At 42.9% G+C, this 18527-nt stretch overlaps 1 protein-coding gene across 1 annotated transcript; it reads right to left on the reverse strand.

Moving 5' to 3' along the window:
- Window positions 1-1013: 1013 nt before the first annotated feature.
- LOC121101661 lies at window positions 1014-10734 on the reverse strand. Its single transcript, XM_040625598.1, has 5 exons — window positions 10656-10734; window positions 10520-10571; window positions 4784-4916; window positions 3454-4010; window positions 1014-1057 (listed from the first exon to the last, which is right to left on the reverse strand). The coding sequence occupies exons 1-5, from the start codon at window positions 10732-10734 to the stop codon at window positions 1039-1041; spliced, it is 840 nt and encodes a 279-aa protein (XP_040481532.1). The 3' UTR covers window positions 1014-1038.
- Between the last annotated feature and the right edge of the window lie 7793 nt (window positions 10735-18527).

The following is an 18527-nucleotide window of genomic DNA, read 5'->3' on the forward strand; positions in this document are numbered from 1 at the left end:
ATATGCTAAAATGACTGGGTCTCCTACCAATTTATCCTAAGATTCAAACTTTTCTGAATAAGAAAGCTATCATTTATAAAAGAAGTTTGATTAAAATTAGCTAAATGCAATGTTCAATTTTTTAAGCTTTTTAGAGAAGTCAGTGCTTCAACAAAGCAGTGTCAAACTTCTTAAAATGCTTGGTAGAAACGTCAGAAAAATCAAGTTTTGAGTTAGTCATTATCTTTTATTGTGGTTGTGAGTGTTCAAAGTTGACTTCAACACTTAAATGCAGGAAGAGCAAAGCAACTCTGAAGCCACAGTCTTCGCATAGCTGATCATTACACTATAAATGCTAAACCAGGGAGGGATATTATGTTCACAATGAGTCTATTACATCTCTCTACATAAAAGATAGTGTAAATTCCTGTATCCACAGATTACAGTTAAGAAATGAGCTCTATAACTACTACAACATACCTAACCAACAACTTCGAAATAATAGTTTATTTTTTCAGTTAGTACAAAAATACACTACCAGTCTTTTTTAGTCTACTCGAACTTATAATCAGTACTGCATTTATTTCATACCTAACTTAACTACAACCGTTTTTAATACCTTTTAGTAGACACCCTGAAGACGCCTTAAAAATAGAACATTCAATTTTAAAGGAAAAGAAAAACCAAAAGAAAGAAAAAGTTGAAAAGTTAACGCTTGATATTCAGTATAAGAGCCTATATTATAATGAAGCTAGACTGAATGGATTCTCACCAGTACATCATTGCAGATATCTCTTAGCTCGTCTCAATTTTCTCTGTATTCTCGGGGCAGCCATCTGCTGTTTTTCTCAGCACCTTCCGTCTTTGCTCACATACTTGAGACAGCCCTCCAAGATGACCTTACGGGCTCCACAACATTTTTATAAGCAACTGAGAGAAGATTCCTCTCCTCATTGGATAATTCAGCTCCTTGCTCAGTTACAGACTTCATGCAGGCTGCCATGTCATCATATATCGCTCAGCCTGCTCAGCCAGTTGGCCTTCTGCACCAGCTCATTTTTATCCATGACTGGATGTTCTGCAGGGAAAAAAAGTAGTATTTAGATTTTTCCATCAAAAATGTGTAAACGACTTAAAAATTATACTCTTTGTAAATAAGTTATTAACACCTCAAATCTAAATCGCCTTTGGGAGTTCCTTCACATGAGAAATTTAATGCAGCCTCACAAAAGGATGACCAGAATAGGGAAAAAAAAGGAGAGGGCGATACTGAGCAAACAAGGACAAATTTAAAGCCATTAACTAAAGCAAATGAGAAGCAAAAACTAAAATTGCATTACACCATCTTTGTTCAGAAGATCCTAATTTCACATAAAGCCAAAGCACATTAGGTAAAGAGGCTACCTTAAAATCCAACCCTTACTTTATTTGGCCAAAATCTCAATTCCAATTAAGCAGTTTTGTTTTTGTTTTTTTTTTGAAGTAAGCACTGTTGACAAACAACATTACAACCTCTAACATACTTCCAGAATCTTGATTCGTGTCAGTGTAATATAATTACTGTCTTTTACTTTAATGCCACCTACTATTCTTGTCAGAAGTGTTTTAAGTTTAAATTTTATTTGTATTACCCCACTCCAAACCCACTAATCTCGGCAACACTTGCCAGCTGATCACAGCATGACAATTTTCTGGGGAGAATAGGCCAAATTGCTTGATTTAAGGTGTTCTGAATATAAAAACAAGCACCCACAATCGCAACAGACCCTAAAGACTCATTACCTGTACCTTGTTATACCCATACATGCTTAAAAACACATCCATGAGTCTCTACAACTTACCATCATACATGAGCACTAAAAATGTGTATATTAAGTGCTTCTAGTGTGATGAGTCTATGTCATTGCTCCAGTTTAAATACAGATTACATTGTTTCCAGTAGTCAAAAATTTAATCACTCAAGCTGCCTTTACCATAACTTCTCACCTAATTTTCCTCATTTTAAAGCTCCCTAGACCTTTTAATTTACTGTTATACTTTTCCTCAAAGGTATCCTTTTGAAAGGTGCTAAAACACAAGAGAAAGATACTAAGCCATACACTGATCCCACAGAATAAGTGATTTTAAAGATAAGTATACAGCCTGAAGTGCACTATTAAAAGGTGAACAGAAGAGCCACTGTCACTTTAAGAATTGACTCCCAGTATCACAGCCTTTACCTTCCCAGGGAAATCCACAATACTGTTTTAAAAGCCGAATGGAACAGGGTAAAGAAGTAATCAGCTAGCTTATTTGTGAGGCATAACGTGTCAATGCAAAACTATTTAAAATTTATGACCTCATGCCCCCATACACATCCCTGAATTCCTCATTTTTCCCTCAGGAACTCAAAACGCTCTCAGGTTAATGCTGCTTCTAGGAAAAATTACCAAAACCAGTACAAAGGTTTTTCCCAACCCCTCGGGTACAAGGGGAAGTAAGTGCATTAGGCTCTCACAGGTAACTAGTACTCCAAGGCCTCGCCTCTCTATTGCGGAGAGGACTCGCCGCACCCATTTAACTCCCTTAACCGACGTAAGACGTCGACCGAGGTGAAACGAAAACGGACAGACCTTGACTTTAAAGTGCAAATCCCGCATGCGCGCTACCCGCAAACACCCCTCTTTGGCTCCGCCCAGTCCCCGATTCTCCTCTTTGTCATGGCGGATCTGTGTCAAGGAGCCCAACCTACCGCTGAGTGTTAATTCCCCCACCAGAGCAAGAGGGAGGAGCAGCGCGCCCCCGCCCGAGCCGGGGAAGGGGGCGCCCGCCCCGGGGCAGACGCCAGCGCCGCCCGCAGAAGCGGAACCAGACCGCCGGGCGGCGGACACACCCCCTCCCACCCGCGTCTCCTCCGCCACCGGACACCGCTGGTGCTCATTTGGTCTATAAGGACCCGACAGCTGCAGCAGGTGGGAGGGGGCAAGAGCCACACCGAGCGAGCTGGGCCACCGCCGGCTGTTACGCTCAGCCTCACCGTCCCAAGAGGGGGACATCGTCTAAAAAGCAGCACGGGGACCCTCCCGTTCAAGCTCACCGAGCAGGAGAGCCAGACGCCGGCCCACCACCTTCCCCTGTTCTCCTCTCTATCCCACCTAGGCTCGGAGCCCCCCACTCACCCTGAGGGGGGGGGAACCACCCAGCCCCATCCCCCATCCCACCGAGGAACCCAGGAAATTCGGCCCCAGGTCCCAGGCCTGCCCCACCCCGGAGCCGACTCTCCCTCGTGCCAGAAACGAGGCCTCGCCCTAGAGTACCTGGCGGGCGCCTCCGGGCCGGCCTCGGCTCGCGGCCCGATCCCCTGCTGCCGCGCCGCCGCCCGGGTGGGGGAGGGCTGGGTGCCGTAGCCGCAGCGCGGGGCGCGGAGGCTGCGCCGAGGAGCGGGCGGGAGAGGCAGGGGGAGGGGAGGGCGGCGAGGGGAGGGGGCGGCCTCACCTGCGCCACTGCAATGCCCGCAGCCGCCCAGTCATTATCTCGGGCGGGAGCAGGGCGGCGACGAGGAAGGGGCGCGGGGGGCGCGGGTGGAAACGGATCGCGCGCAGCGGAGCCTCGGTCACCCCCGGGAGCCGGCGACCGGGCGGGTCCCCGGGGATCTCGCGTGTGGGCGCCCTTTCCAGCCCGGGGACTGGGACCGGGAATGGGCGCTTATCCGGGCCAAGGCGTCGATCCGGAAGCAAGTAGCCCGAGGCAGCCGCGAGCCGCCCGCCCGAACCCAGCGGAAAAGAAGCCGCCGCCCGTCTCCGCCTGAGGAGACTCCGCCTCAGCCCAGCGCCGCTACCGCCGGGCGAGCGGAGCTGAGGCGCTGTGGAGCGAGGACGGAACCCCACGCTTTCGGAAGGCTGATCTGGGAAAGGAAGGAGTGGGACTAGGCAGCGGCGGCCGGGTCCCTTACCTGTGTCCGGAGTGGGTGGCGGCGGACGGACGGGGCTCAGCAGTCTCTGGGCGGCAGCGGCGAGGCTGAGACTCTGTCCGTGGATCTCGCTGCTCACAGGCTACAGCGGCTCCGCAGACACGGGGTTTCCTCCAATCACCAGCCCCGACAGCAGGGGCACCACACGCACGATGACGTCAAACGCTGCTATGGCAACCGTTGATTGGTGCCCACAGCTCTGGGGGCCCAGTGCAACCGCCGCTCCCTAGCGCGCGCGTCCTGCCCGCCCGCGCTAGAGGGCGAGCGGAGGAGCGTACCACTTCTCCCGTTATCAACACTCCTCCCCACCCAGCTCAGCTTCCAACTTCTCTGCTCTAGGGAGAGTGAGCCTGGGCAGGAAGCTCCTTCTTTTTTTTTTTCTTTCCTCCTTCCCACCACTGCCTTCCTACCTCGCTTCTCCTCGAATCCCCCGCAACCTCCACAGGCTCACTCTTGCTCTAAACCAGCAAGGAAATTCCTCCCCACCCCCACCTTAGCTTTCCGTGCGGCCCTTCTGCGCCTGCGCCAGTCACTCCCTCTAGAAGGGTCTCCGGTTCAGCAACATCCGGGACCTTTCACATCCCCCCACCCCCTCCCCGCGCCCTGGCTCGCCCCGCCCTCCGTGCTTCGCGGTGGTAACTGCCTTCTGGGCCGTCCCGGGGCTGCGTTACGCGAGTGGCTCCGCCGCTCTGGCATTGTGATCAGGATTTGGGGGTGGCGGGGGAGGGCGCGGTCAGACGGTCGGGGAGGGGCGGTGTGGCGCGCTACCCCCCCCCCACCCGCCGCACCCCGTCGCCAGGCGGGGCCAACCTGAGCGCGCGGCCCCTCCCTTCCTCCCTTCCGCCGCGGCTTTACCTGCTGGCTCGCGGAAATCGGCCTTAGACCTTTTAAGGCTCGGAATAGAGAGTGAGGAGTCCGGCCCCGGAGCATGGGCTGAGTGACGGGAAAGTTTTCCAATCGGGGGCTCGGGATCTGTGCGCAGTGACAGCTGCGAGGGGACAATGGGGGCGCGAAGTGGGGATGAGGTGGGTCGGGTGGGGCGGAGCTGGTGGGAGGTGAGGCCTGGAAGGAGAGGCCGCCGCTTTGAGAAATCCTACAGCTCCCGCGGGGAAACGGCAGCCTTCGTAGATGGAGGGTTCGGGTGATCGTGGAGGCCTTAGCGAGAGGCAAAGAGCAGAGGCTGGACCGTACCGACTCGTTTCTCGTAGATGAGATTTTTCTATCCAAATAAAGCGTCCACTGGAAGATTTCACGTTGCAGTGATTTAAAACATAACATTACCTGTTTTCTCCAGAAGCAAGGTTTGAGGGACAAGGGAATTCCCAGGGTCCCCGTTGGTCCAGCTGGCAGGACTTGGAGCCAGGAAGAGGGGGAAAGAGAAGAGCGGAAATTGCAGGTGCCATACAAACGGGCCAACCTAAAACGGTAGAGCCTCCACCCAGTCAACTTAAGGAAGTTCAAAGAGATACATGCACAGTATAAAATGCCTCTGCCTCTTCTACCTTTAAATGTTAGAGCTAAGAAAAGATTAGTGCTTGGATAACCTGCAAAACCAGTTGCAAAAGTCATCTAGAGTTTATAGTTAGCAGTGAGAACTCAGAACCCCTCAGCAAACTCCATTTTGCCCTTAGTGATTTTTCCAACATACCCTTTTTAAAAATCATTTTCCCCCCATCTTGATAAGTGTACTCCTTAATGCCCACTCCCTACCCCCCACCTCCCCTATGGTAACCATCAGTTTATTCTCTGTAGTCAAGAGTATGTTTCTTGGTTTGTCTCTTTTCCCCCAACATACCTTTATTGAGCACCTACTAGGGGGCATGCCTTAAGGCACAGCTGACAAAGGAGCCTCACAAAAGAGTTCAGCCTCAAGTTGTGCAGAGGATTGAATTTATCAGTAGCAGACTACATAAAATCCATCCTCACTCTCCCAGCACCTTGTCTGTTCTGTATGTTGAATACGGTGTTTCTGCCACAGATCTTTCTACAAATTACGTTTTGCCTGAGGGTCCAACTGGCGTTTAGATAGTTAAAGTATAAACCAGGAAGAGAGTTTTCCAGTGACCAGTTCAGTTTCAGGGTGTTTCATTTTTTCCCAACTTCCCACATCAGAACAGATTCGTACTAGACTTAATGGATTTGGTGAACGAATTGATCGGGGTTTTATTTCTGAGATATTAAAGTCACCACTTTTTGATTCCTAAGTAAAGTCTTTTAGAGTGACTCATTTAAAATAATTAATATTTCAGCCCCACCCACCCCCCCCCTTTTTAAAGTTGTCTTTGATTTTGTGCTAAGCATGGCACCAGAAATTTGACAGAAGATACTAAGTTGGGGTACCTGGCTGGCTCAGTGGGAAGAGCGTGCAACTCTTGACCCCGAGGTCATGAGTTCAAGCCACACATGGGGTGTAGCGATTACTTAAATAAATAAAACTTAAAAAAAAAAGATATTAAGTTAAATCTTACTTAAAATGGAAATTGATGTTTCTCTAATCTCAACTATGTGTCTAGATAGAATATATACCTTTTTTGTTTTAGGCGAAGCTTAGGGATTTCTCTGCATCAATAAATTGTGGATTTACTTTAGGAAACAGCTAAATTAGGTGTTTACCTCATGTTTTAAATAGCAAGGCATGTGTGTATGAAATAATCTGAATTATTAGGTTTACATATTTAAATCAAGGAATTTGAGCTCATGGAATAAAGGTGTAATGCAGTCGCAGGGAAGCAGGAATAGAGAAAGTCATGAAAGCCCCAAGTGATTAAGTACTTTGAGGAATAGGAATATATATGGCAAGGATAATGGCAAAACCAAAAATAAAGAGGACCTATGAACTTGAACTCGGGAAAATTACTGGGAGAGTTTCATGTAGCCTGACCTGCTTTATTTTCTTCACTGCTCAACTTTGTTGCCTCAGTCAATTTATTCAAGCTTCTGTGCCTTAATTGCCACATCAATAAAACACTTAACTTGTTAAATGGTGTTGAGGATTAAATGAAGTTTTATATATATGTAATATATAAGATGTAAGTATCTTATATAAGTACTTATAATTATGTAAGATATATAAGACATATATGTAATTATAAGAAATCTGTATGTAATACATGTATGTAATTATAAGAGATATGTATGTAATTATAAGAGATATGTAAGTAATTATAATCATCTATTGCTTAGCACCATTCCTTGCACAAAGAAATTGAACTGTTATTCATTAATGAGTGGACATATCTGATGTCTCTACTGTTCAAAGGGTTATGAAAATAAAATGAATGATATATTTAAGATGTCTTTAAAAAGTGAGGTATAGGGGCGCCTGGGTGGTGCAGTCGGTTAAGCGTCTGATTCTTGGTTTCAGCTCAGGTCGTGATCTCAGGGTCCTGAGCTTGAGCCCCATGTTGGGCTCTGCTCAGCACGAAGCCTGCTTGAGATTCTCTCTCCCTCTCCCTCTGCCCTTCCTGGTTGCACTTTCTATCTCTCTCTCTTTCTCTCAAATAAATAAATAAAAATCTTTAAAAAGAAAAAGTGAGGTAGAAAGGTGTTCCCTCTGCAAACACAAACTTGTGTTAGTTTGTTAGCACTAACGAGACTTAAGGGATGAGACCGTGAATAGGCTCCACTCATGTACAAGGGACTGTCATGACCTCTTCAGATCTATGCTACACATTAAAATAAGAGTTCAGGGGAATTTGCATAGGTGCATTATTCAAATTGGAAAAACCTCAAAAGCACTCTACGGATGAAGCAGCAGTTAGGTGATCTTTTCAATTTAATCGCAATTCAGTCAGGTTATGGTTTCACTTTAACATGAATTAATTGGAGAAATGCAGCATAGTACGGTGGGCTTTGGAATCCGAATTGGGTACAAATCTTAGCTTGTCTATCAGAGCTATGTGACCTTAGGCTACTAAACTGCGCATACTAATACCCAAAGCCATCAGATTATTGCAAGCATTAAGGAAGAAAGTAAGGAGAGAGCTACACATAGTGTCTAGAGCACGATTATCTATTGTTGGAATAATCTGGAGTTTGTGGCAGAGACAGACTCATTGGCTCTTGACCAAAACCATTCTGCTCTATCAGAGCCACAGCTGGACTCCATTGCCCGGGTCTCCCTTGCTGTTCAGTGTGGCCATATGAGTGAGCACTAACTAATGCTATAGGACCAAAGCGATGTACTCCACTTGTGGGCCTGTCCCATAAAATCTTCCCGTTTGAACCTCTGTTCAGTCCCTGAATAGACCGCTCTCTGCCAACTGAATGGAGAGGATTGCAAGGCTTTAGAGGAGAGTGGGAACATGAAATGAAAGGAGCCTGGATCCTTGAGAGCCTATTTTCTGATCATTTTAGACTTTATTGAGGGGTAACTTCTAATTTTTAAGCCACTGAGATTTAGGTTTCTCTCTTGTAACAGCTAGCACTGTAGTATTTATAAATGTCATTGGCAACTCCAAAGCCTGGAAAACATTAAAAAAAAAAAAAAAGAGGAAAGGAAAAAAAGGGGAGGAAAAAGAAATGAAGTTAGGGAGTAAGGAAAAGGAAACTGATCTTGTGATTAGTATTTTCAACTACTCTGTTGTCTTCTAGAATGACCTTAGAAAAGTAGCATTTCCCCTCTTAATTCTAAATCAAACTGATAGTCTCACTACTTACTCTATTTTTTAAATTTAAATTTACTGTTTTATTTACTTCCAAAAAATGAAAAATAGAGCTATCATATGATCTGGTAATCACACTACTGGATATCTACCCAAAGAGTAAAAAACACTAATTTGAAAGGATATGTGCACCCCTATGTTTATTGCAGCATTATTTACAATAACCAAGATATGGAACCAACCCAAGTATTCATTGATAGATGAATGGAGAAAGAAGAAGTGAATTCAAGAAGGGATATTACTCAGCCATAAAGAAGAATGAAATTTTCCCATTTGCAGCAACATGGATGGAACTAGGGAGTGTAATGCTAAGCAAAATAAGTCAGTCAGAGAAAGACAAATACCATATGATATCACTCGTATGTGGAATTTAAGAAACAAAACAGAGGGGGAAAAGTGACAAACCAAAGAACAGACTCTTAACTATATAGAACAAACAGATGGTTTCCAGAGGGGAGATGTGTGGGGGGGGGATGGGTGAAATAAGTGAATGGGGATTAAGAGTACACGTATCTTATTTTTTTAATTAGTTTTTTTAAGTAATCTCTATGCCTAGTGTGGGAATCAAACTTACGATCCCTAGATTAAGAGTCGTGTGCCCTACTGACTGAGCCAGCCAGGTGCCCCAAGAGTACATTTATCTTAATGAGCACTGAGTACTATATAGAATTGTTCAATCACTATATTGTACACCTGAAACTAATTTAATACCATATGTTAATTATACTGGAATGAAAATAAAATTTAAAATAAATTAATTTACTCTTTACTTGATGCCATCCCCATTCCTTTGTCTATTACTTTAGCTTTGTTTTTCTAAAAAAAAAAAATTATATATTTTTCAACCCATACCTTTTAAACTCTAGCCTCACAACCCAGACTGTGGCCCTATGTTCTATGATACTTTGGTCATACATGGGGCTTTTTGCACAGTGATTTAAAAAACAAAAATGTAAACAAAACCAAGCCAACTGTGAGTTCTCATTTCATACATTCTTCAAGCACTTAATGAGGACCCACAGGTTAGAGGTTATGTTGCTCACTGGGGATAAGAATGTGTAGATCAGGGGCGCCTGGGTGGCGCAGTCATTAAGCGTCTGCCTTCGGCTCAGGGCGTGATCCCGGCATTATGGGATCGAGCCCTACATCAGGCTCCTCCGCTATGAGCCTGCTTCTTCCTCTCCCACTCCCCCTGCTTGTGTTCCCTCTCTCGCTGGCTGTCTCTATCTCTGTTGAATAAATAAATAAAATCTTAAAAAAAAAAAAAGAATGTGTAGATCACAGTCCCTCCCTGAAAGAGCTCACAGTCTGGGACAGACACAGACACCAAATGCAATTACAGCAAAGCACAGTGAAGTAACAGCTAATTGTGTGGGGGGAAATCTGAGCTGTAAGCATTAACTGTCCATAGAAAGGTGAGGAATGTTCCTTGAAAAAACTCACACTCATCCTATAAACTACTGATTTGATTATCAACAGAGTCTATTTTGCTATCTTGCCTCCAATGAGATTTTTAATTCCCCAGTGAAATTTTTAGTTTCCTTGCATTCTTAATTGATGGGTCACTATTTGATAGACATCATGTCTCCTTGCATTCTGTTAAGGACACAGACATTTTCCAGAGTATTCTTTTCCTATAGTAAGTCATTTTCAGATATATGCTCTTTATTGGAATCTTCAGATAGTGTTCTGTTCGCTTGAACTGTAGAGTTTTTCGTCGCTCTTATGTTGTGGTGATGATTGTTTTCCTATTACATGTCAATGAGGGAAGTTCCTTCCAGGTTGAGTTGGCCAACGGATAGATGAAATTTCCTCTGCTTCTCTTTACCATCCTCTTGAGAACTGTGAGGTCTAAAGTTGTGGGAGGGTGCAAGCACATGCTTCCTTGGCCGAATTCTGGAATCCAGTAGACGTTTACATTTATCACCTGTCCAGCAGCTGCTGTGGCACGATCTTGTCCTGACTCACTGTCCAGTTGTCTGCAACGAGGAGAATTTATGTTGTCAAGAATCGAGGCTATCTGGGGTTCTTTTTTAATCAGCTGTGATAAATGTAAAAACTACACGCGTGAATCCTGTGGGCTCTCAGCGTGCTTCCACACGCTGCTTTATCTGCAGCTCCTGATTCCTGGGGCCGCGCCATCACGTTTCATAACCTGCCTCCCCCACCTCCTTAGCCCTCTGTACTTTTGTGGTGCCTTCTTTGGGAATTTGTAGATTCTGACTGAATAACAGTTGGAAGAATAACAGTTTGAAGGCTTAACTTCTACCTAGCAACTTCGCTCTTCTTTTTTCAAAAAATTTTTTGAGTTTTTATTTTAAGTAGGCTTCACACGCAGTGTGGGGCTTGAACTCACAACCCCGAGATGAAGAGTCACGTGCTCTACCTACTGAGCCAGCCAGGACCCCTCGCTCTTCTTTTTCAGAGGATGAATTATCCATGATAAATTTTCTAGATTTAGCCTCCTCCGTACTATAAGTGGAAATTCCTCTTGTAAATGGTTGACTCTTATTTTGCAAAAACTCTTAACCCTCAAGTCTCCAGTCAATTGTGTATACACACACATACACACACACACACACACACACACACACACAAAGGTTTAAAAAGAGACAACAAGCCGCAAATGAAGTCACTTGTACTAAGCCCACGTCACTAAACCAAGACTTAATCCCTAATGTAATTGCATTTTCAGCTTCTCCCAGGAATGCAATCTTAACCAGTCAGTCTGGAATTTCCTGGTCAGCACTACTGAGGTAATCCACCTGACAGACCCCTGCCACCCGCAAAAGGAAGGTGACCTTGCCTGAAACAACCCACTCCTTGCTTCTAACTCCCTTTTGTTTTGTCCTGCCCCTTCTGCCTATAAAAGTCTTTCCTTTTGTAGAGCTCTTTGGAGCTTCTTGCTATATGCCAGATAGAATGCTACCCAATTCACGAATTGTTGAATAAAGCCAATTGGATCTTTAAAAAATTTACTCAGTTAAATTGTGTTTTTAAACATATGTATAGTTTTTTTCAACATGTATTTAGTAGAATTTATTTTTTTTATTGCGGTTTTACATTCACAGACAATTGAGAGGAAGGTACAGAGACTTCCCATATGCTCATGCATAGCCCCAACTCACGCATGGCCTCCCCTGTTTTCAGCACCTTGCACCAGAGTGGTATAGCTGTGAAAATTCATAAAATTGATTTGTTAAAATTGAATGGTATATTTTGTCAAAATAAATTCACAAATCATTATGACCCGAAGTCTAAAGTTTACATTAAGGTTCACTTTTGGTGTCGTACATTCTGTGGGTTTGGACAAATGTATGATGACATATACCCACCATTACAGAATCATACAAATCGTAGCATACATACATACATATCCTATTCTATCATACAAAAATCCTCTGTGCCACCTGTTTATCTCTCCTTATCCATGCCAACCACTGATCTTTATATTGTCTCCATAGTTTTCCCTTTTCCAGAACGTCATAGAGTTGCAATCACAGAGCATGCAGCCTTTTCACATTGGCTTCTTTCACTTAGTAATATACATTTAAGACTCCTCCTGGTCTTTTCACGGCTTTCCTTCATAGCTTTTTGTTTCTTTTTGTGCTGAATAATATTCCACTGTCTGGATGTACCACAGTTTATTTACCTATTTGCTTCCAGGTTTTGCTAATTATAAATAAAGCTCATCTACTTTGGAGAAATACGGAGGAACACCATTGCTGGATCATATAATGAAAGTACGCTTAGTTTTATAAGAAACTGCCAAACTGTCTTCCGCAGAGACTGTACTATTTTGCCTTCCCACCAGCAGTGAATGAGAGTTCCTGTTGTCCTGTTGCCAGCATTGGTGTTGTCACTGCTCTGGATTTTGGCCATTCTACTAGGTATGTAGTGGTATCTCGTTGTTGTTGTTGTTGTTCTCACTGTTGTTTGAATTTGCCTTTCCCTGATGAGATATGATATGGAACATCTTATCATATGCTTATTTGCCATCTGTATATCTTCTTTGGTGAGGTGTCAAAGTCTCCAGTCCACTTTTTAATCTGGTTGTTTGTTTTCTCATTGTTGAGTTTTAAGAGTTCTGTGTATATTTCCGGATAACAGTCCTTTATCAGATATATCTTTTACAAATATTTTCTCTTGTATGTGGCTTGTCTTCTCATTCTCTTGACCTGTTAAGTTTTTTAATGTCATAGTTTTACATTTTATGAAAGCAAAGGTAAAGACTTTCAGTTGGTGTTAAGTATCAGAACAGCTCTTGGAAGTTACCACTGAGATTAGTGGTGCAAACATGACGGTACTGGTTTGTAATACTATACCAGAATTTTGTCTGAATTCAGGAGTCATTTCATATGAGAGGTGCTCGTCTGTGCAAAGAAAAATGAGAAAAAATACAGGTACTACCATGCCTACTCATCCCGTGGAGCCTGTCACCAAGTGACAATGGCTTGAGGAAGGTAAAGGCAGCTGGGAGCACACGGTTTCGGAAGTGCATAATTTACAATTCAGAAGTCATCAGTGGCGATCATGGAGTAAAAGGTCAGAAAAAGAATTTGTTCCTTTCTGGTATGTATTTCGGTCCTGGAGTACCCAAGAATAAGCGACGGGAACATTTGGAATTCATTATGGATTGAAAATACAATAAGAATGCATACATATCAGAAGATGCTTAAAAAAAAAAATCCCCCCTCTAGTAAAACAGGCATCTGGAAAAGGAATCAAGGGCAATGTGAATTTCTGGCAGCTTTCCCAGGACCTGATATAAAATTTTTCCTGGACCTAAGAGCAGAATTTCTGTTTTCTAGTTCTCCTGGTCTTCCTCTGGGGCAATTGCTCTCAACTCAACATTATTTTTAGGAGGAGTTCACACACTTTCTTGGCCATGAAATCCTCAGGAATCCCTGAAATATTTCAATATTTCAGCAACTTGATAGGAAATTTACACCAAACCGACTCTCTAGGACATAAGATGGTTATTCTGGGTAAGTCAGATGTGTGTTTTTGACATGACTAACTTTCATACAGTTAATGCCTCACTTATTTGTTAAACATTGATTTTTTTCAGTCAGGCTAATCTATAGTTAGTAGGCTTCAGGCTTGAACAATTAAAAAATGAATAAGTAACAACTAGAGGAACATGCGAATTGGTAAGTGATCAGTGGAAGGAAAGGACACAGGCGTACAACTATTTCTCGAAACCACCATTTGTTAAAAGATTTATCTAAGCAGTTTATAAGAAGGGGTCACCTTCCTTTTGTGACTTTTCCTACCACAGCAGCGCAGCTAGCAAGAGCTTATGCATGTGAGCAGCATAAATAAGTTAAAATAATATCAGCTAAGCAGCATCTGTAGATACGAGAGGGTAGGGATTAAAAACAGTACGAAGGTCGAGCTTTAGAAAGAACAATTAACCCTGAGCTGCTGACAAAAAAAGGCTTGATTGTTTTATTAGAGTAAATTGAGAGTCAGAGGTCAGGGAGAAGTGGGTGTTGTACTTGACCAAGAGTAAAGGGAATTTTAAACGCAGGGAAAGCACCTGATGTCTTCTGCATAGCCAGAAAGGAGAGTATGTTCTATGATGAAGCCTTGGTTATGATATCCTACTGTTCTCCTTTCTGAAACCTCTCAAAGGCCTTTCTAGGAGGGCAAGTAAATATTAGCAGGACCAGGGGATTCTGGAATGTCAGTGAAACGTGCAACATGGCTGTAGAGAGCTTTCATTGTCTTTGGGAAAACAGAACATCATGGATGGATCTGGGTTCTGGAAAGACCACATTATTTTTATTCTATCATTCATTCTTGAACAGATGTTTATTGAATAGCTCTTGGGCGCCTGGGTGGCTCAGCTGGCTAAGTGGCTGCCTTCGGCTCAGGTCATGATCCCAGGGTCCTGGGATTGGTCCTGCATCAGGCTCCCGGCTCAGTGGGGAGTCTGCTTCTCCCTCTGCCCCCCGCCACTTGTGTGTGTGTGTGTGTGTGTGTGTGTGTGTGTGTGTGAGAGAGAGAGAGAGAGAGAGAGAGCGTGTGTGTGCGCACTCGCAAAAATAAATAAAATCTTTAAAAAATATTAATAGCTCTTTTTTTTAAAGATTTATTTATTTGAGAGAGAGACAACACAAGCAGGAGGGGCAGAGCGAGAGGGAGAGAAAACCTGAATCAAACTCCGTACTGAGCATAGAGCCTGCAGAGCTCCATCTTACAACCCTGAGATCATGACCTGAGCTGAAACCAAGAGTCCACCGCCTAACTGACTGTGTCACCCAGGTGCCCCTGAGTAGCTCTTTAAACACCAGATGTCACATGCTGAGAGTGGAAAGATGGAAACGAAAAAGACACTTCTGGACCACAATGGAGTCACATTTTAGTGGAAAAGACAAATATATTCTGTTAGCCACATCCTTATAAGTAATTGGTAAAGATTAGTTGAATGGAAGAAAGAAGAATAAATGGGCTTTTATAAGAAGAGAGTAGCATTTTGGAGATTACTAATACTACTATGTATGAATAATAACATGAATAAATGAAATTCACTGATGAACACATTCTCAGTATTTATTTAAATCCAGATTCCAGGAAGTATTTCTCTATTCATTAAGGCTGAGTAAGTTTTCTTTATGTTCATTTCTCTGCAAGGAACCCTGATAGAGATTTGGTTACTGATGGAAATGAGATAAGGAATAAAAGAAGAGAGACAAGACCTGGATAATCCAATTATGTATAAATATTGAAAATAAATGGGACATTGTCATTTTCAGAATATTTACTTCATTCAGGGGACAGATTTAAGACATTTAAAGGGCTATTAAAATTCAAATATCGGGGTGCCTGGGTGGCTCAGTTGGTTAAGCATCTGCCTTCGGCTCAGGTCATGATCCCAGGGTGCTGGGATCGAGTCCTGCATTGGGCTCCTTGCTCAGCCGAGGTCTGCTTCTCCCTCTCCCTCTGCCCTCGTCACCTCCCCTCAACCCTGATAGTACGCACTCTCTCTTTCAAATAAATGAATAAAATCTTTAAAAAAAGTAAAATTAAAATATTATCTTTAATTCTATTCCCGAAAAATATCCAGATAAACAAAGGGTTATATACAACAACAAAACCTAATATCTTTTAAAAGCCAAAATTTAATCTCTTGTTTCTTAGATCATTTCTGTAGAACTTAATAAAAAAACAACAACACAGGTCTACTTAAAAACTACCTATCAATAATAATGATGTGGGAAACAAAGGCAAAAGAACAAAATCCATTTCCTTACTGCCTACAGCCCACTGACAAGTCCTTGAAACCGCCAAGTGACCTCATTCTGGTAGGTCAGCTGGCTGGACGTTGACACTTTGCTAAGGGCAAAAGGCAATCTTAGCGCGACCCCCAGGATCCTGTATGTCTTCCTTAACATATAAAAATTCCTTTGGAGGGGTGCCGGGGTGGCTTAGTTGGCTAAGCATGGGACTCTTGATTTCGTCTCAGGTCATGATTTCAGGGTCGCGAGACCAAGTGCTGTGTCAGGCTCCACGCTCAGTGAGGAGTCTGCTTCTCTCCCTCTCTCTCTCAACCTGTTCCCTCCCCCCTCGCTAGTGTTCTCTCTCTCAAACAAACAAATAAATAAACAAATAAATAAAATCTTTAAAAATTCATTTGGAAACTTCCTTTATCTCTACCCCCAGGACACATGTTAGAAATCATCCTCTAAGCGTATGGCCCACTGATACACATCTGAAGGGTCTCGTGATTGAAGATTTACTAACCAGTAATAAATGACCTTTTCCTAACAAAAGCTAGCCCCCTCAGGATCCTAGAAACCTTGTTTCCAAAATATCTTGGAGGGCTGTGCCATCCCTAACCCCCTCCCAACTTGGAAGTATAAAATTGGCCCCTCCTCAGGACCTCCTCAGTGCAGCTCTTTCTGCCCATGGGTCCTACCCCCGTGCTTTAATAAAACCACCTTTTTGCACTGAAAACATCTCAAGAATTCCTTCTTGGCTGTCAGCTCCAAACCCCAACTTTCAAACCACATCAATAAGAGGTTTTTTTTTTTTTTTTGCTTGTTTGTTTTGTTTTTTAAGTAATCTCTATGCCCAACATGGGGCTCCAACTCACAACCCCAAGATCAAGAGTTGCACATTCCACTGACAGAGCTAGCCAGGTGCCCTGATAATAAAGGTTTTTTAATCGCTACTAAAAATGAGGTATTTTCCCCCTTAACAGTGTGCTTTTATCTTAATAATTTAGCACCTAGCTAGCACGGTTTCTTGAAAAACATTTCTATGTTATTTCTATGTTTATTGAATGAATGATAACTCAGTTAATGAGTCTTGGGTGTTATTAGATTTTTATAGAAAAATATGATAGAGTCTCGAGAAACTTTGAAGAAGAAAATCTAAACGTGGCCTGTGGGAGAGCCTGCAAGTTTTCTCCAATATACCTTCCTCCTTTTTTCTTAGTGCTATCAATACAATTTCTAATATGCAGCAGGGCACAGTGCTACCCGGAATAAAGACCACATTTCTCACAGCCCACGCACCAAGGTGGGCCTTATAAATTAAGTGATGGCCAAGAAGTGGAAGGAGAGGTTTCACGTGAGACTCCTGACAAGTGTCCATAAAGGAAAAGGGTGACCACTGCTTTGTCCCTTCTCTTTCCTCATTGCTAGAATGCGGACATGGGGACAGCTCAGGCAGCCAACCTGGACCGAGGTGGCATTCCAAGGAAAGTGAACATCAAAGCACTAATGGCCTGGCGCTCTCACAACTTATGGGAACTGGGGTACTAGCCCTCATCCACATTTTGGTTGTTATTGTTAATGAGTAAAAACTTATGAAATTAAGTCCCTGCTAATTTGGGGTTTATGTCATTTAAGTCATGTCTAATCGTAATCACTAATGGTATAAATAGCCCTGAAATGGTTATCTATTCTTATACTTGTCATGGATACTATGACTCAAGGTTGAGAATTTTTTTCCCTTTTTTTTGGCTGTAGATGTCCAATTGATCTAGAACCATTCTTTGGAAAGGCTATCCTTCCACTGAATTTCTTCTGCACCTTTGCCAAATATCTGTTGGGTATTATTAGTGTGGGTCATATAGTTCTTTTTTTATTATTATTATTACTGAATAGTATTCCATGTATGGACATACTAAATGTCTTTATCCATTTGCTGGATGTTGGACATTCGGTTGGGTGTTTTTGTTTTTGTTTTTCTTTTTGTTCTTGGCTATTATGAATAAAGCTCCTGGGAACACATGCCAGTTTTTTTGTGAACATATGCTTTTGTTTCTCTTGGATTATCAACCAGGAGCAGGATTGAGGGATTATGTGGTAAATATATGTTTAATTTTATAAGAAATTGCCACACTGTTTTCCAAAGTGGCTGTACTGTTTCATATCCCCACAAGCAATGTGTGAGAGCTCTGGTTGCTTTACCTCCTTGGAAACACTTAGTATTGTCAGTTTCTTTAACTGTAGCCACTCTCGTGGGTGTGTAGTGCTATCGCATTGTGGTTTTAAAATGCATTTCCCTAATGACAAATGATGTGGGGCATTTTTTCATGTGTTTACTTGTCATTTGTCTATCTTCTTTACTTTTTCTCGTTTTTAATTTTTTTTTTTTTGGTCTTACTAGTTTTGTGTCTAAAAAACACCAAATAAGTGTTTTGAGGGAGCTTACCTTCAAAGGAATCTTGAAGTCATTCTTCCCAGGTTCAAAGGATCTTAGGTCTTTCAGAAAACAAAAAGTTAAAAAAAAAAAAAAAAGAAAAGAAAACAAAAAGTTGCTCCTCATTAGAAAAAAAAAGCAGCAGCAGGACGGTGGCCATGGAAGTCGGAATCCGCTAAGGAGGGTGTAGCAACTCACCTGCCCAATCAACTAGCCCTGAAAAAAATTTTAAAAATAAAAAAATAAAAGACAGATAAAAGACAGAGAATAAATTACTT

Source organism: Ursus maritimus, unplaced genomic scaffold (assembly GCF_017311325.1).
Source record: "Ursus maritimus isolate PB19 unplaced genomic scaffold, ASM1731132v1 scaffold_9, whole genome shotgun sequence".
Taxonomy (NCBI): Eukaryota; Metazoa; Chordata; class Mammalia; order Carnivora; family Ursidae; genus Ursus; species Ursus maritimus.